The 25,577-nt window shown below is 46.0% G+C and overlaps 5 protein-coding genes and 1 long non-coding RNA gene across 11 annotated transcripts; 5 read left to right on the forward strand and 1 right to left on the reverse strand.

Annotated features, from left to right (window-relative positions):
• The first annotated feature begins 711 nt into the window (after window positions 1–711).
• Window positions 712–6,869, forward strand: LOC112880267 (acidic leucine-rich nuclear phosphoprotein 32-related protein 1). The gene is made up of 3 exons (XM_025944799.1): window positions 712–2,009; window positions 3,503–3,854; window positions 6,840–6,869. Exons 1-2 carry the CDS (start codon window positions 774–776, stop codon window positions 3,758–3,760), a joined length of 1,494 nt encoding a protein of 497 aa, XP_025800584.1. The 5' UTR covers window positions 712–773; the 3' UTR covers window positions 3,761–3,854; window positions 6,840–6,869.
• LOC112881315 lies at window positions 6,478–8,587 on the forward strand. The gene is made up of 4 exons (XM_025945982.1): window positions 6,478–6,661; window positions 6,840–7,045; window positions 7,793–7,865; window positions 8,403–8,587. Exons 1-4 carry the CDS (start codon window positions 6,478–6,480, stop codon window positions 8,585–8,587), a joined length of 648 nt encoding a protein of 215 aa, XP_025801767.1.
• An 868-nt stretch (window positions 8,588–9,455) lies between these two features.
• LOC112880269 lies at window positions 9,456–12,049 on the forward strand. 2 transcript variants are annotated; one of them, XM_025944806.1, is made up of 5 exons: window positions 9,456–9,865; window positions 9,958–10,035; window positions 11,223–11,398; window positions 11,560–11,683; window positions 11,817–12,049. In XM_025944806.1, exons 1-5 carry the CDS (start codon window positions 9,571–9,573, stop codon window positions 11,885–11,887), a joined length of 744 nt encoding a protein of 247 aa, XP_025800591.1. In that variant the 5' UTR covers window positions 9,456–9,570; the 3' UTR covers window positions 11,888–12,049. The 2 variants fall into 2 exon arrangements, with proteins under 2 accessions (XP_025800591.1, XP_025800590.1); XM_025944805.1 differs by having other exon boundaries at window positions 9,461–9,865; window positions 11,560–12,049.
• A 291-nt stretch (window positions 12,050–12,340) lies between these two features.
• On the reverse strand, window positions 12,341–17,505 carry LOC112880268 (nuclear transcription factor Y subunit A-4-like). 5 transcript variants are annotated; one of them, XM_025944802.1, is made up of 9 exons: window positions 17,352–17,504; window positions 16,083–17,283; window positions 15,913–15,964; window positions 15,682–15,826; window positions 15,434–15,581; window positions 14,111–14,223; window positions 13,960–14,028; window positions 13,343–13,510; window positions 12,341–12,904 (listed from the first exon to the last, which is right to left on the reverse strand). In XM_025944802.1, the coding sequence occupies exons 4-9, from the start codon at window positions 15,742–15,744 to the stop codon at window positions 12,587–12,589; spliced, it is 879 nt and encodes a 292-aa protein (XP_025800587.1). In that variant the 5' UTR covers window positions 15,745–15,826; window positions 15,913–15,964; window positions 16,083–17,283; window positions 17,352–17,504; the 3' UTR covers window positions 12,341–12,586. The 5 variants fall into 5 exon arrangements, with proteins under 5 accessions (XP_025800587.1, XP_025800586.1, XP_025800585.1 ...); XM_025944801.1 differs by having other exon boundaries at window positions 15,682–15,964; XM_025944800.1 differs by having other exon boundaries at window positions 15,913–17,283.
• LOC112880271 lies at window positions 12,911–13,678 on the forward strand. Its single transcript, XR_003226281.1, has 2 exons — window positions 12,911–13,335; window positions 13,456–13,678. It is a non-coding gene; the product is annotated as an uncharacterized LOC112880271 (long non-coding RNA).
• Window positions 17,506–20,111: 2,606 nt separating the features above from the next.
• On the forward strand, window positions 20,112–25,556 carry LOC112879569 (alpha/beta hydrolase domain-containing protein WAV2). The gene is made up of 8 exons (XM_025943844.1): window positions 20,112–20,490; window positions 22,045–22,080; window positions 22,192–22,270; window positions 22,388–22,442; window positions 22,517–22,633; window positions 23,890–24,054; window positions 24,429–24,684; window positions 25,039–25,556. The coding sequence occupies exons 1-8, from the start codon at window positions 20,253–20,255 to the stop codon at window positions 25,053–25,055; spliced, it is 963 nt and encodes a 320-aa protein (XP_025799629.1). The 5' UTR covers window positions 20,112–20,252; the 3' UTR covers window positions 25,056–25,556.
• The last annotated feature ends 21 nt before the right edge of the window (window positions 25,557–25,577 follow it).

Here is a 25,577-nt window from a genome sequence, read left to right on the forward strand (position 1 = left end):
GCGTAGATCCTATCAACGCGGCCGTGCCGTGTTCCCCAAACCGTCGCCATGGCAGGCCAGCCCAACGCTGATCCGGGTCCACATCAATCGGTGCCAGTTGCCAATCGCCACACCTCCAGCCGCCCTACGGGGCCCCACCGCCAGTCTGCGCAGCCCTACTCCACCGGGTGAAGGGTTGGGCAGAAGAAACCAGACAGACGCCAGCCCACACCGATCCGACGGTTCGACCGCCTCAACCCAATCGGACGGCCAAGCTGCTCGCTACTCTCTACTTCCGGCCCGCTCAAACCCAGCCACTTCCATGTGGGTCCCAGAGAGCACGGCCCATTCTGTCAGTGGTTGCTCTATTCAAACCGAGGTAAGGGTGGGCCCACGAATTAACTAATAGTATCTTGTGCTTAAAAGAAAAAATCAGAGGAAAAAAAAGAAAAACGGAGCCGGAGAAAAAGATGCTTTTGGCATCATCCAGCCCACCACGCCTCTCCGCTCCGCTTCCCCACCCGCCTCCTCTCAGAAGAAACACACGCCCCTCGGATCCGGCCACGTCAGCGATCCGCGTCCGGCGATCCGACCGCTCCGATTGGTCGTCCAGGCACCCCCCTCCCCCACCCTCCCCTGCACCGGGTCCACGGAGCGCCCCGTGAACCGCCCCCCTCTTCCCCCAATGGTGAGGAAAACGCCCTCCCCGTATAAATCACTCTGTATTTCAAATCCCCTCGGAACCAAACAGCCCTGGAGGAAAAAAATAATTTATTATTGGAGAAGAAGAAGAGATGGTGGACGAGGCGTGGGAGCGGGCGGTGGAGGCGGCGCTGCACGCCGGCGGCGAGGGGAGCTCGTCGCCCGCGCGGAGCCTGACGCTGGACGGCGCCGTGAAGTGCATGTACGGCCGGCTCCCGGCGGCGGAGATACTGGAGCGGCACCAGAGCCTGGAGCACCTCTCGATCGCCGGCGTCGGGGTCACGTCGCTCGAGGGGTTCCCGCGGCTGCGGAACCTAACGCGGCTCACGCTCTCCGACAACCGCATCGCTGGCGGCCTCGACCACCTCGTCGCCGCGGGGCTCTCCTCGCTGCGGGACCTCGACCTCAGCAACAACCGCATCCAGGACGTCGACGACCTCGCGCCGCTCGCCGGACTACGCCTCGTCTCTCTCGACCTCTACGAGTGCCCGGTCACAAGGGTCAAGGACTACAGATCCAGGGTGTTCGGGATGATCCGGACGCTCAAGTATCTCGACAAGATGGACGCCGATGAGAACGAGCGCCCCGAGTCGGATGACGATGACGACGATGGGGACGGGGACGGGGACGGGGAAGGCGACGGGGAAGGCGACGGCGACGGCGACGGCGACGGCGACGAAGATGACGACGATGAGGAAGACGAAGACGACCCCGGGAGCGGCGAGGTGGCCAACGGGGGTGTCTCGCACTCGCGCGGCGGCGTGGCGTCGCACCCGGTGGAGGTGAATGGGGTGATCGATGTGGACGAGGAAGAGAGCGACGCTGACGAGGTCGTCCCGAACGGGGGAATCGAGCACCACCACGGGGCAAACGGGTTCCGGGTCGCGGCGGCCGGAGAAGCCCCAGAAGAGGAGGATGAGGACGTGGAGGATGACGACGAGGATGATGATGAGGACTTTGAGGAGGAGGAGGAGGAGGAGGATTTGGGAGAGGAGATCGATGAAGATGGTGATGATGAGGATGCTGTTGTGGAAGTCCATGATGTACCGAGTAGTGATGATGAGGAAGATGGTGTTGAGGTGGAGGATGACGAAGAGGATGATGAAGAGGAGGAAGTTGAGGATGAAGGCGAGGAGGCTGAGCCACAGAGCAGTGGAAGGGTTGCCATGATGACGGGGGAGGATGGAGGAGAAGAGATAGATGGGCATGAGCATGGAGAAGGGGATGATGAGGATGAGAATGGTGAGATTGGAGAAGAGGATGATGAGGGATTGGAGGCTGATAGGGGTTTTGAGGAGGGAAATGAAGATGAGGACGCGGATGATGAGGTATAACGCATCAACTTTCTCCCAAGCGTTTCAAGTGCTTTTACCATTACTTTCAATTTTTTGTTTGTTCAGTTAGCAATTCGTTTATTATTATCCCGTAGTTAATACAGCTGCAGTTATGGATCATGTCAGTTTTTTCTTCAGCAGATATAACATTGCTTGTATTGTGTTTGTTCTGCATACTATTTATTGGCGTGATGTGTTATTAGGTGAAAGTAGGGAAATTAGGTTGTTTGGGTGTCCCTTGTGTATCTGTTTTAGCAAGAGGTTATTGAAAATGGTTTTTAACCTGTGTGCTGCTTTGGAGCATTTAGAACATGTTAGCGCCATGGTTGTTGGGGAACACATCTAAGATGTTTTCTTGTGGTTTACATTTGTAATTACTTTTTGCATGGTTCACTGCCGCTATCTGCTATCCTTTAATGCCTAGAATGCAACCTTTTTGACTCAGTAAACTTGTAGTTGTGGTAGTATGGCCTGAAAATGGCAACTTCTGGTATTAGTATGCTTATTTTTAGCAGTCTGAAATTTTTGTTTTATTGTATGTTTTCTGGAAGTAAGAAAAAATTATTTGTTGCATAGGATCTGTTGGATTATCAACAGTAGTATTACTGCCTAGTCCTTTTGAATTATTATAATTTTGCAACCATATATTATGATGATGCATCTGTTTTATCAGTAGTTTTTTTTTCTTATCTGTATATTTTTTAATGTATGTACTTCTGTGTATGTTTCTGTTTTAGCGATTATATTTTTTTTGCTCGCAAACTTCTATTTTAGTGGTTTTTAAAATTTTCCTTTGCATACAAGCACATATATTTGCACTATGGTTCATATAATAGTTTATGCTCTTATTCTTTGTAATGCTCTGGTTAATGATTTTTTCATGAACCTGGGCACTTTCTTTGTGACTCTGCCTTGTCCAGGCAGTAGTAGAATTTTCCTAGGGAGCTGTGCAGGTTTCCCTAAAAATTGATGATCCAGATTATTTGTGCCCTGCCTTGCAATTTGCAAACCAGTTGTATGTATTAACAATCAGTCAATCCATGTACTGCATAGTTTTTTGTTACCTCTTTGTTCATCATGTTATTGTTATTTTAGTTGGTTGCTCATGTGGTTGGACTATCAATCTTTGAAGATGCAAAACTGGATTTTATCAAGTTTTTATTTACAGCACTATAGTTATATTTTATTTCTTGCTGACTTGATCTTTAAATGCCTATGAGCTTGGGATTGTATTGACTGTTAGCGAACAAGTGTCTGTTCTCTCTTAGCTATGTCCAGGGTTTACTGATTAGAATTGGTTATCTGCATGTTTGCTAAAGTCTATAATTGTTTCTGGGCTTCTGGTCCTTTGGTACTCAGGAATTATTATTTTTGGTCATTTCCAAGTGGCTTTCCAGATATTTTTTCTGTTTTGAGTTCTCTGTATTGGTAGGGAAATTAGATATGCAATCTTAACTAAGATATCCTTGTTATTTTTATTTGTTCAGGATGAAGACACAGAATATCTTGTTCAACCAATCGCCCAACCTCAGCCCGTGCCCATTGGAAGCGACTTCGATGCAGCTGACCCTGATGATGCTGATGAAGACAGGGAAGAGGTGGATGATGATGATGAGGGGGCTGCAGACCAACCTTCATCCTCGCAGGGCACCAAGCGGAAGAGAGATGATGATGATCCGTCGGGCAGTGGAGATGACAGTGAGGATGATGGTGTTGAGGACTTAAGGCCTTTCAAGCACCACTGATGAAGCAGCCAATGTACATGGATAATCTCCCTCCCCCTTCCTCTCAGCTAGAAGTAAGCAGCAGGATCAGCAGCAGCAGGCCGGAACAGAAATGGTGGGTTTCCCCTGTCTTCTTTTTTATTGTTTTTTCGTGTAAAAACTTTGATGAATTGAGAGAGCTTCAGCCTCCTCTTTAAATAGCAGATTTTAGGAGGTAATGGAGAACACCTTCTGTAGCCTTGTAGGCTAGTAGCCAACCAGTTGAGTTATTCAGTCTCCCTCTTGCCTGCACTCCTTTCTATTTGATTTTTCCCTCCAGATTTTCAAATGGTAGTTGCAACCCAGGGTTTCCCTCCACCCTTTCAAATTTCTGTTGCTTTGGCAGTATAGCCATGCTCTAGCTGTAGTTTCCCTCCAAAAGAAAGCCCGGGAAATGGCCCCCTTTCAAATGCCTCTAGTAGCCGTTGCCTCCATTTGAATTCCTGAAGTTAGCACCTCCAATTGGCTGAATTGCTGTGTGTTCTGGTTACTGCTTTGAGATAGGTGAAATGGCTGTGGTTGCAGCGATGGAGGCGCCGCCCTGAGCCTGTAGAGGCAACCGGGCTCCCAGTCCTTGTATTTTTAAGCGAATATTTTGGTTGGAGAGGCTGCTTCAGGGCCTGCAGCGGCCTGTGTGTCTATGGTTCACGGTGGTCGCGCCGTGTTGCTCGTGGTCCATCACGAGGATTGGGTTTTGTCTCTCTGTCAGGCGGGTCCCAGTTGCAGGGTGTATTAAGGTTAAGGCCGCCTGGTCTTGGAGTAAAAATCAGGCTTGCCGAGTAAAAAGGCCTTTCAACGGTTCTGTTGGTTGGGCGCTGGACGCCTGAAGTGGAGTGGAGCAATTCCCTTGTTTGTTTGGGTGCGAGGAGGAGCCCAGGGGAGACGATGGAGTACAGCCGCGGCATTTCCCTTTTGCTTTTGGCAAGTTGCGCTGGTATGGATGGGGACGAGAGGAAAGTGGTGCCGGTGGCGGTGGGGTCGGGGGTAACGTGACCTGGTGGTGGCGCGAGACCGTTGGTGGGCCCGGTTTGGGTTGGGACTCGGGCAGTGTCGGTGTGCGTGGCCCGAGGTGGGGACGTGGGGTAGGACCGTAGGAGTAGGGGCGGAGCTGCAGGAGATCCGGGCGGATCCGGACGGGATGCCTCCGCCGGATGCTTCTCGGCTTCTCGCCCTATAGGGAGGGCAACTCCTTCCTACCCTTTCTTTAGCTCGCGGCTAATGACGGTACTGCCCCTGCGCCTGGGTGCCGGGCCCGCCGTGTTGAATATTCGGCTCGCCTAGTTTGACACGTCTCCGGCGGAGCGCAATGTGCGACGCGTGACTAGAGCCGAGGGCCACCGCGGGTGTGGTGGGGCCGGTAGGGTTCTGGACCCGCAGGTCAGTGTCTCGTGCCGAGGGTCGTGTTCGTCTATGAAGCGCGCTAGTGCAACCCAGGCGTACTACGCGGGTGGGTGGGTGGGTGGGATGGATTTGGGGATCACGCGGAGTTACTGGCCGTTACTACGGCGCGGTTATTGCTCTGCTCACCAGACCCGGTGCTTTTGCGCGACGGCGATAATGACATGGACCGGGCTCACAGTTACGATGCCTGCGCATGTGGTCCGGGTCTACGGATCGGTGTATGGAATCGTGATAAGGAGGAACGACGAGAGCAGGTAACACCGGGCAGGCTGCAGGCACCAACAGTTGGGCACCCTATACTCGTGAGGCGTGCATGATGGGTGACGAGCAGGAGCTGGCAGAGCAGGGCAACGGCTAGACAGGTCCACAGGAACAGATGGCGCTCCGGCGAAACGGGTGACTTTAGATGCGGCCTTCGACTTTTCCTTCTCTTCGTTAAGCAAGCCGTTTCCGGAAGAAAAGATTTTTTTTTTTGTTGAAGAGAATACTAAGCCGTCGTGCAGCGCGAGTGCGTGGACCTCCGTTATGGGCGGGTCAGGACTCGTGCGCCTACTAGGACCGATCCTATGGCTATGGCCTAGTGTGGGGCAGGCGGGCAGCCGAACGCGGAGCGGCGACGGGGATGGCCGGATGGGTGCGGCCAAGTCATAAAGTCGTCGCTGGGGATTGGGGGTGCTATCCGGGGCCACTGTCAGTGACGCTAGGGCGGAGAGTGCTCGGCCCAGGCCCAGAGCGATCCCGGCAATCGGCCCACTAGTTCTCTTTGCGAAACAACAATAGCACTTTCTGAATCCACGCACGGACTTGTGCCCTCATTGACTGGTAGGCGGGCCAACTGCCAGTGTCACGGCCTAATACTGTAGCGATTGATCTGAAGCGTCGATGATAATCGGAGGGACCACGCCGCGCAACTCGTGAGCCACGCGGCCGATCCGTCCCGTTCCGTGAGAGAGCCAGCTGAGGCTGCCGTGAGCCTGTGACCGTCAACGGAATGGCTTTTGCTCAGACTCAGAGGTGCAACCGCGCCGCGCCGCGAGGCCCGCAGGTTCAGGAGGCGAGCAGATAAGCGTGGCGGCAAGCAGCCAAAGCAATGCCGTCCAACTGAACCAGTGGACAGGAGCCACCACCTCCGACACGAGAGGACCAACCGCCTACGGTCTACCATTAACCAACCGCCTCATCTCCTCTTCGATCCTTTTCCGCCTCCGTGTCTCCAGCAGCGCGCTGATTCGCATGCTGCCCGGGCTCCGCGGCTCGTGAAACCGTTGGTGTCTGCTCGCTCTCGCGCCGGTTTCGCCATGGCGCCTCAGCCTTTGCACACCCTGAGGCTGAGCACTCCCGCTGGCCATGCAGTGTGCAGGTGCTCCGCCGCCCCGATCTTCGGGAAGAGGCTGCCGGCCATCGTCGCCTTCCCCCGTGCCGGCAGCGGCGGCGCCGTCGTCTTGTGCTCGGCCGTGCAGGAGTCGTCCACCTCCACCACCGGTACCGCCTTCTGCTTGATTGAGTCCAGCACTTTCCTGTTCTAAATAAGTTCTCCCAACTCGCTGTACGGTTCTAATTGAGGCTTTAGAAATGTTGGATGTGTGGATCGATGCCTATGCAGTATGCACTCTGGGATTTGAAGGGCTGACATGGTTTTCTTTATTTCCATTTCATGTAGTTAGCAAGAAGAAGGATGCTGCAGACGGTGAAAAAAAGGAAGCCACGGCTGCGGCAGCGAAGCCGGCCGCGGCCGCGAAGCCAAAGAAGGCCCCGGCGAAGCCGCTGCCAGAGATGATGCAGGAGGAGATCATCCCGCCGCTGAAGGTCGCCCTGGAGGCGGAGGAGAACGTGTCCCAGGTCCAGCTTTCCTTCCAAAACAACACGGTGAGTACTGACTGGAATCCAGAATGTTTGTAGCTACTGAGCTCTGACGGTTTCAGAGTTACAAAAAAACCGGAGTGTTGTACTGTGGCATTGCTATATAGTACATCTGTTCCAGCAAACAAGATATGAATGCACGATTATATTGACTGAGCGTTCTTGCACCTTAGTATAAATTAACATGACGAGGATCAGCTGAATGCCTGAATTTTAATAATGAACACGCTGAATGCCTGAATTTTAGTAATGAACACGAAATTGTCCTGGCTAATATTACCACACACCATATCAAGAGTTATGTGTAGTGTGTAGTTTATGACTTTCCCGAGCACTGTATCGGAGAAGGTAAAACTGACCAGTAGTATCAATAGCAGATTAGCAGCATAGCACAATTGTGATTAAGCCAGGTCCATGCTCTAACATCACTGGATACTTCATCACAAACAGTTTAATTTGTTGATGGACATGCATCCAGTAAATACACACAACTGCTCAAGCATACTCTTTTACCAAAAAAAACAGTTTAATGGATTGACTGACATACATCCTGTATGTAACTGTGTATGCACAACCATGCAAGCATACTGTTCTGCAAAAAAACAAACAAACAAACAAATGGTTGTACCAGCTTGCATCTCCTTGCACCACTGTTATACACAATGCTAACATATCTGAGCAATTGTTCAGGATTGCAGAATGCAAAACTTGAGGTAATTAGCAGATTTCTAATCCTTTGCTGATGAATTGCAGTTGGAGGGTTCCTTCATAAAGGATGACGTCCCCTATTATTTTTGGGCCTTCTTTCCGAAAGGAGACCTCACAGGTACATACTGTCTTAAGTTTCTGTCATCTCCTTCTTGAACTTCGATGTGCAATGCTGTTTTCCTTGCTGAAAGTTCTGCTGATAGGAACATCATTAATTATAATCATTGGTTCATAACCAATATTTGAGTCTGTTGCTAACAATCTTACGGGAAAAAAATGTGCTCCGCTGATTTGATCATTTGACTCTGCTGATTCTGAATACTGCATGGCACATCTATACTACTTTCATCTGCTATGCAGTGGTATAAACTACAGGTTTTCTTTAACAACAGTATGATGTAGCATATTTTGCAGCATGCCGCAACTAAAGAATTTTGTCTTTAATCATTATGATATAGCACATAACTAAAGAACTAAAGAATTTTGTTACTGAATAATGCCCGGCATACCTAGATGAGAACTATCAGTTCTTTGTCCATCTAAGACTTTGCAGTATGATAGCACAAAAGCTGCATTGCAATGCCGCTAGTCTTGGAAACCAGCAAACTGAATTGATAAGAGGCGCATACTTATAATCTCCTAACGAGAAATGCAGGACCGAAGGGCTTTGCGCTATCGTCCTACAGCAACGAAGTCAGCACCATCGAGCCGTTCCTAGTCGATGAGAAGAGGGTAACTGCCCAGTACGTGGTGTTCTGGGTTTACAAGCGGCTGGCCGGGCAAGGCATCCTTCCCGTCTGGAAGGAAGAGGAGGGGGGGGAGGAAGAGGGCGCAAAGTAGTGTGATCTCGCGCAGGCACATACAGACAGTCTGTCCGCTGTGAACATACACAATTGATCGTGTCCGAATGTATAATGACTCTGTAAAGTTCGTCTGCTAATATACCGATAATTTTACTGGTAATGGTTCTGTTTGTTTGTATAGTTAAAACCAACCGCCGTTTCGTCTACCAGTCACGTATAAACGGCAACATTGGTTGGTCGTGTTGGCTGCGTACTTGCACACTAGCCATACAGCAGAAGTCCAAATTTGTCAGACTGGTTTGCGCTGGGCAACCTGGACGGGCCTTCGAGGGCCGGGCCGGCTCGGTTTCTCTTGATTTTGTTGTTTCTTGTGGCCCCAGCGAATACGAACGAAGACGTATCTCTTTCGTCGACAAGAGAACGGCCAATAGGTCCAAGACGGGTGCCATCTGAAAGCTCTGGTGTCTGAAGATAATTATCGCTAGTCGCTGGGTCCTACCTGTCGCACTCTATCCCTCCAGTCCTTGGCCATTATCCGAGGCGTCCACGTGCACGACCGTATGGAAATGCAAGATGTAATTTTCTTATCAGTGTGGAAAAACACAGAGAGGAGAAGGGGAATCACCACGCGGATTTGAAGCAGCCAAAGCCCAGAACTCATGAAAAACATTTCGAGACAAGGGCAGGCTGCCTTTTCGGATATGAAGAGATTGTTCACGCTTGTTTGTCAGTACCTAGGTTTAGAGGATAGGTTCATGCTCTCATTTTGCATTTTCTGTGCAAGGATCTGCTGGAATTCCTACACAAAAATCCTTGAGCACGAAACAAGAAAGACCAAGATCTTTTTTCTCTTTTCCTTTTTTTTTTGGGTTCCTTTTTCCCCTTCTCCTCCCAAGTCCCAAACCAACATCGACATGCCGACGCTCAAAAACTGGCCAAAACTGAAGAGCACTCGGCACGCGTACAGGGACAGATACACACGCTGCGGTTAGCCAGTTTTAGCCCGTATCGCCAATCGCCATGCTCGCCTACCTCCTCCACGCCCCAGCCGCCGCCGTCGTCGCCGCGGCGCCCAGCGCCTTCACCCTCCGCTCTCTCCCGCCGGCGAGGACCCCGTTCCTCCCCTCCCTCCCGCGCCCGGCCTCGCCCAGGCGCGCCGCCGCGTCCGCCTTCTCCCCCGCCGCCGCGGCCGCCCCCATCGCGGCCTCGCTGCTAGAGGGCCCCGTGCTGGTCTGGGCCGGCCGGCTCTGCCTCTACTACGCGCTCCTCCACGCCGGGCTCGCGGGCTCCCCGCGCAACCCCTTCCTCTCCCACGGTAATCGCGCCGCGGGGTTTCGATTCGTGCCGGTTTCGGTTCGGGAATGGGGAGGGGGAGTTGATGGTTTCTGATGCTTGTGTGGTGCGCAGAGATCGGCGACGACGGCGCCGGCGACAGCGACCTAGGGTTCTCCAAGTGGGCCGAGAAGCTCCGTGGCGGCGCCTCAGGTTTCGTGCAGTTCTCAAATTTGTTAATGCTTGATCGTAATTGTTTATTTATTTGTGCATCTCTCGTGGTCATCGTTGATGCTCTGTCAAGTGGAGGCGGATATCCAGAAAGATGTATACGGTTCTGCATCTGCAAGGAGATTTCGGATGTGAAAGGATATTGTTCCTTTTCAGAATCTGTTTCTAATGTCTAGGGAGGACATAGTACATGGTGGCAGGTAGTTTAATGTCTTGGGAGCAATTTGTCAAGTCTGGGGCCAAAAGGTTTGAAGCACATTTCTGTTTGTTAGGGTGGTTATCTCAAAGAGCCAAAGTGTAAAGGGAGGTTAACTTGGAGATGGTAGAAAGAGGTGTCAACATGCCACGCTGTCATGGGGTCATCCACTGGGTTGATACTTGATAGTATTGATGTGATAATCCGAATGTTACACATGCTTGGGGGTTGAGGGTAGAGCACTCAGGATGCTTTAAATGGAAGGTTTGGGTTCTGTAGGCTTACAATTTGGTTGAGTGGGTTTGTTGGGAATGTTTGAGTGGGTTTGTTAAATCTTACGATTCAGTTGGCTTTCTTATTCAATTGTCACCCTTACAAGGGTCACTACAAGGTTTGCATTTGCTTGCAAGGAAGGATAGGCTGACGAATATTGTTTTCTTGTCAAAGAGTTGTCATTATTGTAACCTATGTAAATGCCAGTGCTGGCCATTTTTTAGAAGTGCGCTGGTATCGAAGTGTGTTCTTGTCCCTATTTTTGACTTCAGAGTTTTGTATTTTTTGAAATTCAAGATCCATTTTTATGTAAAATCTCATCGTAATGGGACCAGAATGTTTTCTCCTTTTTTATGAAATGGGCAAGAATGTTCCCTCTTTTATATAATAGTGATTAGTAACCTCTCAGTCAGTATTTGTATTGCTCTTTAAATTTCTTTAGATTCAACGTCAAGGAGGAAAAAGCATGAACATAAGCCTGGCTATATGAGTGAAGAAGTTCATTAGGAACCATCACGATCTTGATAATCACTTGACACGTTTTGATCCGGAATTATAGATTATTAGAGTTTTAGAATTGTATATCTGTACGCTTGTTGTCTTTATAAGCTATTCATTGAAATTTCCAGACATTTATACTTTATTACCTTCTTATGTAATGGAGGAGAAGGTGACTAATCTAGATCTTCTTCTTGATCAGGTGAAAATGATGCTCAGGATAAGAAGAAGCTAACTAGCAAGTGGAGGCCAACGACTAAAGGCACACTGAAGAGAACCTACCGAGTTCGATCAACAGATGAAGGAAGGAGGATCCTGAAAGAGATTGCTTCTGTTCTGTCCCAAGATGATCATTTTGTGGATGCTTCGACTCACAAGGTAAATTCTTGACTCAGGACAGACCGCGTGCTCTCACCTGCCCTTTTCTACATCATTTTTGGAATACAGACTCACCTGTCAAAAGAGAGGTGTTAAACATGTTTCTTTTGTGCCTGTTTGGTTGCTCCTGAGTTGCTCTGAATGTTTAAATTATCAACCAGGGTTGTCAAATAAGGCGGGAAAGTGCTCATGGTGAGAGTGTGTGCTGCTACAACGTGAGAGCTTTGTTCGATGAGCTCCCCACTCCTCATCTGGTTCTGGAGATTACACCTTTTCCCGCTGGACATCTTACCGATAATGACTACCGCAAGGCGGAGAGGCTTGAGATGGTGTTGAGGCTGAGTGCTTCCATTTAAAAACTAGGGGCTGCTCCCCACTCCTCATCTGGTTCTGGAGATTACACCTTTTCTTGCTGGACATCTTACCGATAATGACTACCGCAAGGCGGAGAGGCTTGAGATGGTGTTGAGGCTGAGTGCTTCCATTTAAAAACTAGGGACTGATTTTCCATTTCCCTAATATTTTCTTTGCCCAAGTTGTAAATTGTTTACCAGTGGGCCTGTAAATTGATGCAGTTGGCTAAGAACTACTTGTATCCCCTGAGTTCTGCTCAGCTTTCCTATTAATTTGAGCTCAAGAACGCATTCTATACTTGGTCGTTTCAGAGTCCTTTGCTAAGTACTATAACAGTATACGCAAGGGACTGATTCTTGGGTTTTATCGTGTGTCTAATTATCTTTGTCGCAGTTCAGTCCTAATATTCTGCAGTCTGCACCATTGCTGCGTCCTCTCGTTGTTGGTACACACCAGGAGATTACCTTCATTATGAAAAATAAGGAAACTACCCCTGCCCTGGTTGTTATCAGTTTTCCTTATTTCCAGGGCAGGTAGTAGACATAAGATATGGCAAATTTCCTAGCAGACACAAAAGGCAATATCTGCTGAACAAGTTTCGAGGTCTACAACTACACCTCAACTCAATACGAATATACGATGCATGGATTTCAGTCTCTAACCACAGTTCTTTTAGCCACAGCAAACTTAAAAGGACTTGTATATATACGGGCGTTTGGTTATTCTGAGACTCTTAAGCTACATGTCCATTACATATTCATTGTTTCAAAAGCCAAGGATGAGTTGCCGCAGGCAGTGTGCCTGGCGATGCTTCTGTGCCCACTTCACTTCTCTTCACCTAACCAGCTTTGCTCCGCCTCCACCTGGTTCGCTGAAGTTCATGGCAGGCCGGAAGCCAACCGACGGAAAGCAGGTGCGGTCCTGGTTGGCCCTTGAAGCCCTTGCGGTGTCCGAAGAAGCAGGAGTTGAAGGTGTGGGGGTGGGGTCACCCTGGGAGCTTATGCTGTTGCCAATGACCTTTGAGGAGCTCGAACCACCTGATGCCTGATGCTGCTGGTTCTGCTCCTGGAGCTGCTTTGTGTTGAGGAACCGCCCTCCTGATCCTCTAGCTCGCTTCATGGCGTGACGGTGTCGAGACTCATGAAGGTATGGCTGAGAAGAAAGGAATTTTTGTAATGTGTATTTGCAGGTAAACTATATAGCTGTAACAGAAGTGTTGCCTGTACAGTGTACAGATTAAAATGCAGGACTGATTCATGCAACTTTCATATCAGAAAGGAACATGCCAAAAAATGACGCAGAAACCTAAGAAACGCTTAGTGTTAGCTAGTAAGGAAACAATTAGTATGCATATATCTGACTCTTTACAAAGATGTATGGCGCCACAAATCCTAAACAACATTTTGCTCAAAAAAGTTAACCAAAAGGAAAACCTACTCCAATTATAGCCAGGTGGGCTTTTGTGACCTCTCTGAATATGACCAAGAAAAATCTATTGAATTGATAGTCAAATCTATGTATGCAGCAAATGTTGAAGAACAATCAGAAGTGAGCTCATGTCTGCCTTCTGACAAAATTACCAGGTATTACCTTCCGGCCTTTCACCAGCTTATTCTGGGCCTCCAATTTAGCACGTGTCTGTCTCCTCCTAAGGATTGCATGGTATTGCTTTGCATTAACATATATTGGCTCTTCTTCTGCAGGTTCAACAGGCAACATAACCGGAGCATTTGTTGTATGATTTTGCTGGGGATGGACCTAGATGCATAGTACAGAAATGACAATATTAATGCAAGATACCAAGAATGACAGCTAGCATGCCATAGTCAAAGTTGTGGCAGGATGCATGGTTTTACTTTTGTATTCCTTCAGGTGTTTTTATCAAAAATCAATGCAAAAGAAAGGCCACAATAATTGTTCCAAAAATGCCACAACAATTTTTTGTGCATTCCCGAGCTTTGTGTGAAAGCACCATTTCTATTGTTTTGAAATAATAAACGAATTCAGCAATAAGGAAACAGAAAGAATGTCTTTCGCAAGAAACCTTTGTGACTACTAACATGCAAGAACGAATGAGTTCTCTCTCTGAAACTAAAAATAATTGCAGGTGAATCATATAGAAATTATTATATGATCTTATAATCTCTAATTGTATAGTATCTATTTACAGAATGTGGTCAGAAACTGAAAAGTAAGAGTGAGCTTACAACGGCATGTGGAGGATATCCTGTCAAGACCCCACCATAATAAGCATCAGCAGGATAAGGAAGACAAGCCTGGAAGATGATTAGGAAGTTAACTCAAACTAGTGCATAAGATTTAACAAAAGCAGCAATTATCGCAATATATGAAACTTACAAAAGATGGATTGTAATCTAGTTTTGGGGGCAAAAAGGCAGATCCTTGCTTCCCCATGGACAATACTGAGTGCACTGTGTCCTGATTATGCTTCCCATGACCTTCATCATTGTCTGAAGACAAAAACAAATTGTCATGATGGTTTTAACGTATCAGCTAACCATATTAAATATGAGGCTTCGGTGTGGGAACATTGTCTGAGAGACAAGCCAGTAGCCATGGGCGGACGCAGCAGGGGGGCAGCCGGGGCGAGCGCACCCCCTACGCGCGGAAAGTCCACGGGTACCCCCCCGTCGCACCACCTCCCGCTGGAACATGTATTTGCCCTGGAGACTCGTACAGCTCCTGCTGCTTTGTTTGTTGGGTCATAAAAATTGTATTATTGCTTGTTGGGCCACAGCCCACAGGCCAAGCCCCAAAAGGCACTAGCCACGATCAGTCCAGCGGCCAGCCGCGTATAAGCGTATTCGATCCGTATTCAGCCACGATCGCACGACTCTCCGGCTCCCCCACGACGCACGATAGGACTTTCCCATTGGTCTATCGTCTCATTGAGCTAACATTGATTCTACCAGTGGCAACAGCATCAGTTGAAAGAATCTTTTCAGCGATGAATATTATCAAGACTGATTTAAGAAACATAGTTTCAGATGAGTGGTTCAATGACTTGATGATATGCTACACCGAGCGGGAAATATTTCGAAGCCTTGATGATCGGATGATAATGGAACGCTTTCAAGCCATGAATAAAAGGAGAATGGCATTGCCCACTACTCGTATTACTACTACTTAATGATAGCAACTTAGTGAAACACAGGTATATTGTGTTTTTCCATTGTTTGCCACCATATATACCATTTTAAATGAACTTAATTTTTGTCCACTAGCACCCCCTCAATTTTGTTCCTGCGTCCGCCACTGCCAGTAGCATAACGAAAGATCCATCAAAACTAAGATTACAGGAGCTTACTCAAAACATGAGTTAAGGAATGGGCAAAGCTGGTAACAGGAGCAAAGGGAAATTTAAAGAAATGCAGGAACATCTACAACAAAAGTGTCTAAATTTTGATACAGGATTCTAATTTATTCATGTACAGATTATCTGACAAGCACTTACAAGAATCTGAAAATGACTGTGTAACACAGCATGAGCTCTTAGCAGAACTTATGGTTGCCATGAGGTATCTGACCATATTGAACCTAATACTCTCAGTTCATAACATCTCTTGTGAAAAAAAAAATCGAAACAAGCTATATCCCAATGGTGTAAAAGAAGCTTAAAAAAATGATAACCGCTAATATGGTTAAAAGATAAAGCATTACCAGATTGAGTTGAGGTGTTTTCATTTAGACTGCTCTCACTCACTGCCGGTGCTTCTTGGTGAGACTGACCGGACTCTGATGACGAGTCCCTGTCGTGGATTTTATGACCTAAATGCTTCTTTTCATGGCCATTTCCTGAAAAGAAGCCCTACATGTGTAGGTTGCTGATATGTTATCATCTGTTGTATGGCAAACAGGCAACATGCCAACACCCCAAACCCAGGTTTCCAACATAAATACCAACTTACATGGTTTGACTTAGACATGGGATGAACTGGATGATCCTCCACTTCCCGTAAAAGCTTAGGCATTACAAGATGGTATCACTTAGCACCAGGCAGCATTTTGCTTCTGGTGCTTCAGAGAAATTTGATGAATGGCACCTGCATTAACCTTCATGGCAAGTTGCCAGCATTTAAATCAGCCGAATTGACAATGAAATGCTAAAGACATGTATATTGATGGCAGCTTCCTCTTACTTTGATCCATAATCATTCACTGGAATATGCTTATGCATAGTGACTTGACGTGCTATAGACGTTACACATTGGAACAAAAAGGACAAACAGACAGGCATATGAGCAAACCAAAGAAAATAACAGAACAATAGGAATAGAAAGAGAACAAATCGCTCAAAAAGAAACAGCACCTGCCACAAGGTAGGCTGATCATAATTCTGAAACTAACTGCTCCATGGAACAGGATGAAATGTCCAGCATAGCTATAAATACTTAAATAGGAACATATGTCAAACTGTTATCTGCCCTTTTCAATGCCTAAGAAGTATCACCCTAGAGCAAGTACTCCATGCAACATGTGCCCTCAAGTGTCTATTTCCATGTTTAGGTACGATGTATAATAGATAAGGACCTACTACAGCACTCCATTTTCAATAGAATTAATGAAGAGCTGACTGGAGGTGGCATGCCTGTTTTATACAGCAATGATGTCTCACCAAGCAAGGCAATTTCCCCCCTATTCAGCTTCATACTAATACTTGATTCCTGAGAAATTCTACCTCAAATTAATTCTGCTTTTCCCCTCGAGAGTCGGGCTACCCACCTCCATTACTACATCGCTCTCAGATTTACGTCTACTGCAGGCAGAGTTCCAAGTGGTATCTGCTATCAGTTGACTACCATGAGCCAGTTTTTTTTTCCTCCATCCCAGACGTTTGAACCCTGAAGAACTCTCTGGGAAACCTTTGTCCTACCAAGAAAGGATTAGTATTTTTTACCATCAATTTTGTGCTGGTCGGGTTTGATTAGGTCTTCATGGAAAGACTGAAAGATACTTCAGCAAGTCTTCAGCTACTACCAGTTCATGCATTGATAAACCTGATTCAACATTCCCATGGAGTTCTAACATGCATATCAGTACCTTAAGACGACTCTATTGCACAACTAATTCAATCGGAATCGAAAGAAATCGCGAAAAAGAAAACACTTTAAGGCACATAATCCTACAAAAAGGACTGCAGATTTGCATCCACCCCACTGCCCAAAACACCAACACGCCACCCCACACAATCTACAATACAGAGGTCAGCTCATACAAGATGTGCTCGGGTTCTAACAAAAACGCATCGCGTAATGCGAGCCAAGCTAAAACTAAAGCTTATCCCAAGCAAGCACGGTCAAGAACAAAAATATGCAGACCCAGCCAAAAATCCTGGTGAAGTTCACAAATTTCCAAGATGCAAACCAAGAAAACTGAAGGGGAACAAACATCAGGGATGGCAAGATTAAAGAAAATAATGAATCAAACCAACCGCGGAGCAAGACTAAGGCATAGTAACCCAACAGAGCACGATACCACTCCGGGAGCGGAGAGCAGAGCGGCCATCCAATCTGTAGAGACAGTGGACTCAAGAACATAATTGACCAATCGAGATTCCTTAGAGGGATCGGGAGTGTACCTCTCTCTACCTCCTCTCCCCCCTTCGTGTTTCTCTCTCTACCGCCTCCGGTACCTTGAGCCGTAGAGAGAGAAATACGTCGAAACAACTGAGAGAATACGGGGCACGACGAGGCCGCTCCTGCTGCCAAATATATGCGCCTCCTGTGCAGGCCTTTCTGTCTTCTTCCTAGTTTGTTATTCTTTCGGCGCAATAAACACAAGGGAAATGTTTCGTCTCCTCTACACTGCTCGGTGCTCACACGTCACCAGCCTTGAATATTGGTAGGTGCACCAAGAATCAGATACATGATGATGGTCAAGGTCGACTTTTCCTATGTATTTGCATGGGTTATTGCCCTCTTTTACATTTTATAGTGTTGTTGGAAAATAATTTAACCTAAACTTGTTGGAGTACGATTACTCAGAAAATCTAGAACATTCTTGGAGCGTCTTCTTTCGAATGTTCTGGCAAATTGGATATAATTATAGAGGGGGTCTAATCTAAGAGCCACAATCAATAACTCAATCAAATTATTGTATTTATAAGAAAAATAAGAAATCAAATCTACTGTTTACTAAAGAAGACATTTGGCCACAATGAAGTTGCCGTCCCTTATGCAAATTGTACCAAAAGAAACTTTCGTTTTCACGATGAAGTGAAAATGATATATCTGGAGTTACTATATTAAATAATTCAAAGTTTCTAGATCTATACTAATTTTATTCTATATGATTAGAAAAGGTTGTGATAGAATTATTTCCTGGAAACTATATTGTATCCTAATTCCTAACCACAAGTAACAAAGGCAAAAAAAAAATACTAGCTTAAAGTGCCATTGTTCATATTAGAAATGCAATTCATGTTATGTTGTGTATTTCTCATTAAATTTGCATATTCGATATTTTTTATTATTTTCAATACATTCTAACTATTGATGCATAGCGTATAAGAGGCTTTAGGATTATTAGAAGTAACATTTTGGACTAGGACTATTTTTACTAAAAAGTGATGATGAAATGGATGTAAACTATGAACTCCATATAAGGTAGGTCTACTCTAAAACCTTGAAGGGCTAGTTTATAGTCAACGCAGTTGCTCTTATATGTGCACTTTTGCATGATGAGATAAAGTACACCATTTATAAGTATGTGTGTGTGCGCGTGTGCGCGTGTCTTGTGTTGTATGCTCGTGTTAGTCTAGAATCACTCGTCATCCTTGGAAGCCGAATCCGACTTCAATTGTCACAAGTCAGCCGCTAGGCCATGCATGCATTAGTAATTGAACCAATGAGCATGGGTTATAGGTGACGAGGATAACATGAGCTCTACAACTATATGTGGACGTCATCAAATGAACGATTGGACAAATTGCACCAATCAACAACTTTGCCAAGAAACAACAATGTTAAGTCCAGACGATGCCATCATCACTTTCTTTTTTCGCCTTGACCTCGCTATCGACAAACATGTGGCTCTCACGCATATGATAGAGATAGACACCAAATCCTCTCAAGAGTATTACTATTTGTGTACATTCGATAGGATTGGAGAAGTTTTATAAAACTAACACAAAGATCATATCTCACACTTGGAGAATAGAACCAAGCCAATATGAAATGTAGACACCAGTAGGGGGTTGGCAAAAAGGCTCACCAAATGATTTCATGATATAGTATAAAGGTGAAGTATTTTCGTTTCTAACATTTGAGATCATATGCCAATCAACCAGTTAAATGAGGGCTACAGGATTTGCCGTCAGTCCTCTCTAATCGCTAATAGCGTCACTGCAACCTGCTATTTCTACTACACTGGTCATAGCGGTGGCTTGTGGAGCTGCTACAACACCTTAAAAGTAATGGAAGCAGTACAATATGTTTTTGCAAAGGAGTTAGAGCCAAATCAATATTGAGAAATGTTACATTCCCATTTTACCTAAAAGTTACAATGAACTAAGTTGTCCTTCAACATCGTCTCCATTCATGACCATGCACTTGTCAATTGATTAAGTTATTCAGTAAGTTGGAGGTTGGACCTACAGAAGAGCAGAGCATCTCAAGCATGAAAGTACCAAAATATTTGCAGGCTTTGCAGTCTCCCAGGTACGCTGCCGTGTGGAGCTAGGAATTTACGGGCTATCTGAGAGAGTAGACTTAGAACTAAATCATTATTTGATCAAATGTCCAGGCGGTTTCGGTCTGTATCATGCTGCCATCACCCTCGATGTGCTGGGAGGCCAGATGTCAAGGTGGCGAGGGTGAGTCACTCCCCATTCCTTCTCTGATCGCCAAGTATATTGCTTGCAAAGAGCACGCATACGGTGTGCCTCCACACCGTAGCGCTTCTGCCATGCAGATACACCGAACTCTGCCGCGGCGAAGGAGAGCTGTTCGGTGCAAGACTACTGGCACCAGGCAGCGGTCAGCGCCCCCTCGTATGCCACCAGGTACTCCGTCGCGCTGCCTCGTCCCGTCACACAAACACTGATGGCGAGCGATCCTCCTACTCGGTTAAAATATCCATTGCCGGCTCGTCGTCCTCGCAAAGCACCTTTGCAAACTGCCATGCATTACGACAAAAAACATAGTAGTGTAGTGCCAAAGGAAAGGCACTTGCAGATCGTTCGTACACTGTACTTGCTTAGGCCGTAATTGCTTCGTATAGGTCAGAGTCAATGTAGCACCTGCCTATGGCAGGTGGGCCCTACTGGCCTGCGCCAACTGGCGCTCCAACCAGGCCACGCCCCGCTGCCATGAGGCCAGACCCAAACCCGAGCCCGGGGCCACGGCCCAGAAGCAAGGCAGACGCGCCTCCCTCTGCCGCGCCGTCGCGCTCACCAGTCACCACCACCAGAGGAGGAGGGGGAAGGCGCCTGGTTCCTCACGCGGCGAGCGGCGGCGGCGGCGGGAGAGGTGGGGGAGAGATGTCGGGCTGGCTGAAGGCGCTGGCGTACGGCGCGGGGGGCGTGGCGGTGGCCGGCCTGGCGGCGCTGGTGGCGCTGCAGGAGCGCCTCGTCTACGTGCCCGTGCTCCCGGGCCTGGCGCGCGCGTACCCCATCACGCCCGCGCGCCTCCGCCTCTCCTACGAGGACGTCTGGCTCCGCGCCGCCGACGGCGTGCGGCTCCACTCCTGGTTCATCCGCCACTCCCCCTCCTGCCGAGGTGAGCGCGAGGCCGCGAGCGGAGTCCCCAGTTCCCTACCCTCCCTCCCTCTCTCTGCTTGCCTCTTCCTCTCCTGCCCCCCGTGGGCCGTGGCTGTTGCGCTGCAGGTTCGATAAATTGTTTCTGATTTTCTGGCGGGCGTCGGCTGGTGGATCTCCTCATTGTTCGGTTTGAGGACCCATGTCGATCCGAATGCCGGGATAGATGTAGTGGCGTCTCAGTAGCTTCTGCTTTTAGATTCCTTGATGGGATTTTGGGCTGGTGTATTTTGGTAGTGATTATTTGTCAAGGACTCGCTGGAATTTTTTGTCAGTGGTAGCTACTTCGTGGATTTGTTGCTGATCGATCTCTAGGGTTTCTAGGATATGATGCACAGTTCTGCGTACTCTAGCATATTGATTGTTCACCGGAGCTGGTAACTAGCTTGGCTGGAAATTTAGCTAGCTGGTTCCTGCATTGATGAGATCTCATAGATGTTACTCTGGCGGTATATGTGGTGTCCATATTTCTTTAATTTGCTATTAATTGAATGCCATGTGCACTGCTCTAGTGACTACATTTGGGGTATTATGTTTTTCTTGACTCTGTATAGTTATTAACAGACCAGACTAAAGTATGCCACAAGTTTTTAGGTTGTTTATAGGTTTCCACCATGTGTGCTGCTTTAGAAATTATACTTAGTTAGCTTTTCGGCCATGTGTTCATATGTGATGGCATGCTTGATTACTGAAGGAATTCATGTGAAAAGAGAGTGGACTGAAATCAGGTCGAGGCAGGATATATTTGGTTTGCGCTAGTGCTTTATCATTTATTGAAAACGGCAAACTCCACTTCTAATTCCATACAGATTATCTGGTCAACATCCTTGGCTCTCTTTCGATGAAAAGTGGGCCACTGCTGAACTTAGCTTCTCCTGCACAACTCAGTCGTTCACTCCTTGGCCCCTTACCAGCAAGCGGGCAGTCTGGCTAGTTAGCTGCATGAGGGAGTGAACAATAGCGACAACTGATCTGTTAAAGTATCCATGCACACATGACTGATATACAATAACTCAAGCTAGGTTGGTCAACGTAATAAGTATGCAAAGAACCTTAGAATCCAGCTATTTAGTTGCATGCTTGTCATCTTGCTAGTCGTATCTACTACTATGTGTCCACCATGAACTAACTGATTTTGTCCATATATTAAATGAGTTGCATGGCATCCATATATTAAATGAGTTGCATGGCACATGTTCTTGTCTATTTTTGATTGAATGCATCATGTACTGATGTTTTTAGATACTTCATTAGGTTAGCATGATCTAGCAAAAGGAATTACAATTTTTTTAGTATTTGTAATTAGGTACTCGTGATGCATAACTATATCAGAAAGGAGGGATTTTAGGATAGGATAACGATGGTCTGTTCTAGTGTTCTGTACTTTGATCCTATCCCATTTCCTAAATCACTCTAACATGCTATGAGCTTATGCTTATCCACTTTTTGCTCAATCTTCTTCACTCCTCCTCTGCCTGATTTATTAATTCTTTCATGGTATGTTTTTCTGATGCAGGTCCAACCATCCTGTTCTTCCAAGAAAATGCTGGCAGTATCCTGATTTTTTGTTCTTATGGACATAGGAAGCATACCTCATATGATGGCTCAAGTTATAATTATTTTGTTGGAATCTTATTCTGTTAAAATCCTTTACTATTTATAGACATTGCTCATCGTTTGGAATTTGTTCGACTAATGATGCAGCGGCTACAGTGCAATGTCTTTATGCTTTCTTATAGAGGGTATGATACTACTTCTGTTACATTTTTGTACCATTTTTCAGACTTGTAGCTCTATACTTTGTGGATTCAAACGTTCTCACTTCATTTGTTATCATCTAAAGTTGAATATGATTGTAGGTATGGTGAGAGTGGCGGCTATCCTTCTCAGAAAGGGATCACATATGATGCACAGGTTTGCTGGTTCCTTTATGTGTTACCTCACTGGTTCCATCATTTCTCAATTTTTACAGATATTCTATGTACTAGGCTGCACTTGATCATCTAGCTCAGAGGAAGGACATTGATACATCCAGGATAGTTATCTTTGGAAGATCTTTAGGAGGCGCTGTGGGTGCAGTTCTTGCGAAAAACAATCCTGACAAGGTAGTCTTTTTACTCAACATCACAACATGTAATTTGTATCGCTGCAGGAAAGTGAGAAATATGCTCTGTTGCCTATGCTATTGAATTGGTGACATTAGTATCCCCTCCTGCATTTTATTCTAATGTTAGTTTATTTTGTGAAGCAACGAAAACATGTCCACAAATTAAACTTGCATGCTTCCTGCAATCACAATGTGGATAATCCTTTCGAAGATTATCACCACCACCACCAGCACAAGAACAAACCTACCCACCATCATTCCCGTATTTTCTCTCTCTCTCCCCATCTTATGCTAGGATCAATGTTGAGAAATTTTGGGGAGGGGATGAAAGGGTGTGAAAATCAAGATCTTTGTTGACCATGGTTATTACTGTACTACACTTGAATGTTGAACACACGAATGGGGTATTGATTATTGAAGCCTGTTTGAAGTAAGTAGCCTTTGTAGAGTATTGATGTTATGGGTGTGACAGCCTGGATGGCCACAGTTAGTTAGATGGATTAGGCCTTAGGATTAGATAAGGTTGTTAGGAGCCGACAGAGGCACGGTGGTCATGTATAATCAAGCAATGAAGAAAGAAGAAATTAACCCCAAGTCCATCAATAGTCTAATCTCTCCAAGTCAACTCTGCTCGGCTATCCTGGTGGTGTTTACCCCTAATGAACTATGGTTTGTAATAGTTTAACCTTTTTCTTTTGGGATAGATGAGAAATAAATCCTTTTGTAAACTCATAACATATTTGAAATCTAACATAATGTAATGTCTAATGTGAATAGTAAGAAGTGGGGAAGAAGATTTGCTGATGTATGCTTATCACTATTGTTGCAGCTGTAGCATAATTTAATGTGAAAAATGACCTTTCTATTGGGCTCGTTGCTGACTGCAACACACGATCTTGATTATAGAGCTGAAACTGAATGATGGCATGGGAGATGGAGTGTTAGAGGGATTATTGGAGATATACTTGGCCGGCCCTTTGGTCCTTGGGTAGTCTGCTGCAGGCCTTTGGCTGTGCACCTTCTTGTGATAGGTAGATATTTTCCTATTAGGCAAGGATCTCCATTGATCCCCCCGCACGCGTTTTTCCCCCAAATCGGACCTAGGTTGTTCTTCCCCTTCCATCCAGATTGGCTGCTATCAGTTAATAGTATATTTCTGAACCAAGTCATATGGTTACTTCATCAAGATGCTTATATCTTCAGTTATGCTTTGGAATCAAGCAAAAACATTATATGAATTGCTCCATGCTGCAGGTGGCTGCTCTAATACTGGAAAACACATTTACATCTATACTGGATATGGCTGGTATCATGCTTCCCTTCTTAAGATGGTTCATAGGTGGCAGCTCATCTAAAGGTCCAAAACTTCTGAACTGTGTTGTTCGCTCTCCATGGAGTACACTTGATATTGTTGGAGAGGTGAGTTTTTGGTGGTTTAAACTGACTTCTATGTTCCATGCTTTGGGTACATTTATCATTTTCTTGTTGCTTTTATTCAGTTTTGGAGCATCAGGGTGTGTAGATTTCATACTTTTACAGGACATTGGATGCCATGTATTAGTTTATATTTCCTCCATTGGCCTCTGTGTTTGAAATTTATAGTAAGTTCCAACCTAGATTCGTTTGCTACACAATTTCAACATTCTGTCTCATCTACAGAAACAATCACAAGCTACTAAATCATTATAGCCTCAATCTTTGCATATGCTTGTCTCCATTTTTTGGGTCTTCCTTTGATCCAACAAACTGTTGGTTCACACTATTCCTTGCCTGAGTTCATATGTTGATCGCAGGTCGAACAACCCATTCTCTTCCTTTCTGGATTGCAAGATGAACTTGTCCCCCCTTCGCACATGAAGATGCTATATGACAAAGCTGTTGAACATAACACAAATTGCAGATTTGTTGATTTTCCTAGTGGCATGCATATGGATACCTGGATGTCTGGAGGGGACCGCTACTGGAGGGCAATCCAATTGTTTTTGGATCAATATGCTCCAGAAGTACAGAGTCGTGATGCCAGCTTCAAAAGTGAAATTGCTGAGGATGGTAATTTACTGCCTTATCTGTTTGAAACTTTTTTCAAAGTTTATCCTATTTTCATATTTGCTTTTGAGATGGGGCTAGTTTATTTTTGGAGTGCATTGATGGCAATGGACTTTCCTGGATAGATTCAGAAATGATTGCTAATTGCTATAGATGCCAGAATATGTTTTCATGTTGTGTTCTCATTGTTTGAGTACCTTCTGCAATTTTCCTAATGCTAACTATATTCACTACTGTTGGCTGTTTATTTCCATTCTGTTAAATTTTTGTACCCCATTCTGTTCATGATGTTGACTGCAAATGTCGATGTTATTGTTGGCTTGTTTCTGACGGATCTCTCTCTCTCTCTCTCTCTAGATGAAGCTGCTGATTAACCGGAACATCTGGATCAGATTTCCTTTTCCAAGCTCATGATTTCTGATATTGCTGCGATTTCTATCACCAATGAACTGAAGCTCACTGCAAAAATTAATTCAGGCAATTGTTCTGCTCCATTAAACCTGAAGCTGCCGAAGTTGTGAATATTTTTCGAGGATTCTCCACCATGCTCTGCCGCTACAGTTGCCCGGGATCCTGAAATATCTGAGAGTCTATTTGTGTATGAACCGAATACATCCTCTTGATTGAATGTACGAATTGCATAGGTTTTCTTTACTAGAACTGGTATCGGAACATTCCTGAAAAATGTGGCCCTGGTGTATGCCAGCCCGATACATAGGTTGTAAGCTCGTTGGCTCAACCATTTGGCTTTGTGATTTTGATTGTTTATTACCAATGTGGTTTCCTTTTTTTTCCTTTTTCCCTTATATACTGAAATGTTCTAGCAAGAAAGTGGGTTGGAAACCCGTTGTTTAACGTGGATTTGATTTTTCGAACCGGTGGGTAGCCCATCTTCA

Source organism: Panicum hallii, chromosome 2 (assembly GCF_002211085.1).
Source record: "Panicum hallii strain FIL2 chromosome 2, PHallii_v3.1, whole genome shotgun sequence".
NCBI classification, from domain to species: domain Eukaryota; kingdom Viridiplantae; phylum Streptophyta; class Magnoliopsida; order Poales; family Poaceae; genus Panicum; species Panicum hallii.

Coding starts and splice junctions, on each gene's coding strand:
- LOC112880267 (XM_025944799.1), top strand. CDS start 774: ATGGTGGACGAGGCGTGGGAGCGGGCGGTGGAGGCGGCGCTGCACGCC. Junction 2,010..3,502: donor ATGAGGACGCGGATGATGAG/GTATAACGCATC, acceptor TTATTTGTTCAG/GATGAAGACACAGAATATCT.
- LOC112881315 (XM_025945982.1), top strand. CDS start 6,478: ATGGCGCCTCAGCCTTTGCACACCCTGAGGCTGAGCACTCCCGCTGGC. Junction 6,662..6,839: donor GTCGTCCACCTCCACCACCG/GTACCGCCTTCT, acceptor CATTTCATGTAG/TTAGCAAGAAGAAGGATGCT. Junction 7,046..7,792: donor TTTCCTTCCAAAACAACACG/GTGAGTACTGAC, acceptor GATGAATTGCAG/TTGGAGGGTTCCTTCATAAA.
- LOC112880269 (XM_025944806.1), top strand. CDS start 9,571: ATGCTCGCCTACCTCCTCCACGCCCCAGCCGCCGCCGTCGTCGCCGCG. Junction 9,866..9,957: donor CAACCCCTTCCTCTCCCACG/GTAATCGCGCCG, acceptor TGTGGTGCGCAG/AGATCGGCGACGACGGCGCC. Junction 11,684..11,816: donor TACACCTTTTCCCGCTGGAC/ATCTTACCGATA, acceptor TTCTTGCTGGAC/ATCTTACCGATAATGACTAC.
- LOC112880268 (XM_025944802.1), bottom strand. CDS start 15,744: ATGCCTAAGCTTTTACGGGAAGTGGAGGATCATCCAGTTCATCCCATG. Junction 15,582..15,681: donor CCATGTCTAAGTCAAACCAT/GTAAGTTGGTAT, acceptor CTACACATGTAG/GGCTTCTTTTCAGGAAATGG. Junction 12,905..13,342: donor AGCTGGTGAAAGGCCGGAAG/GTAATACCTGGT, acceptor CTTTCTTCTCAG/CCATACCTTCATGAGTCTCG.
- LOC112879569 (XM_025943844.1), top strand. CDS start 20,253: ATGTCGGGCTGGCTGAAGGCGCTGGCGTACGGCGCGGGGGGCGTGGCG. Junction 22,081..22,191: donor CTTCCAAGAAAATGCTGGCA/GTATCCTGATTT, acceptor TACTATTTATAG/ACATTGCTCATCGTTTGGAA. Junction 22,443..22,516: donor GGATCACATATGATGCACAG/GTTTGCTGGTTC, acceptor TCTATGTACTAG/GCTGCACTTGATCATCTAGC.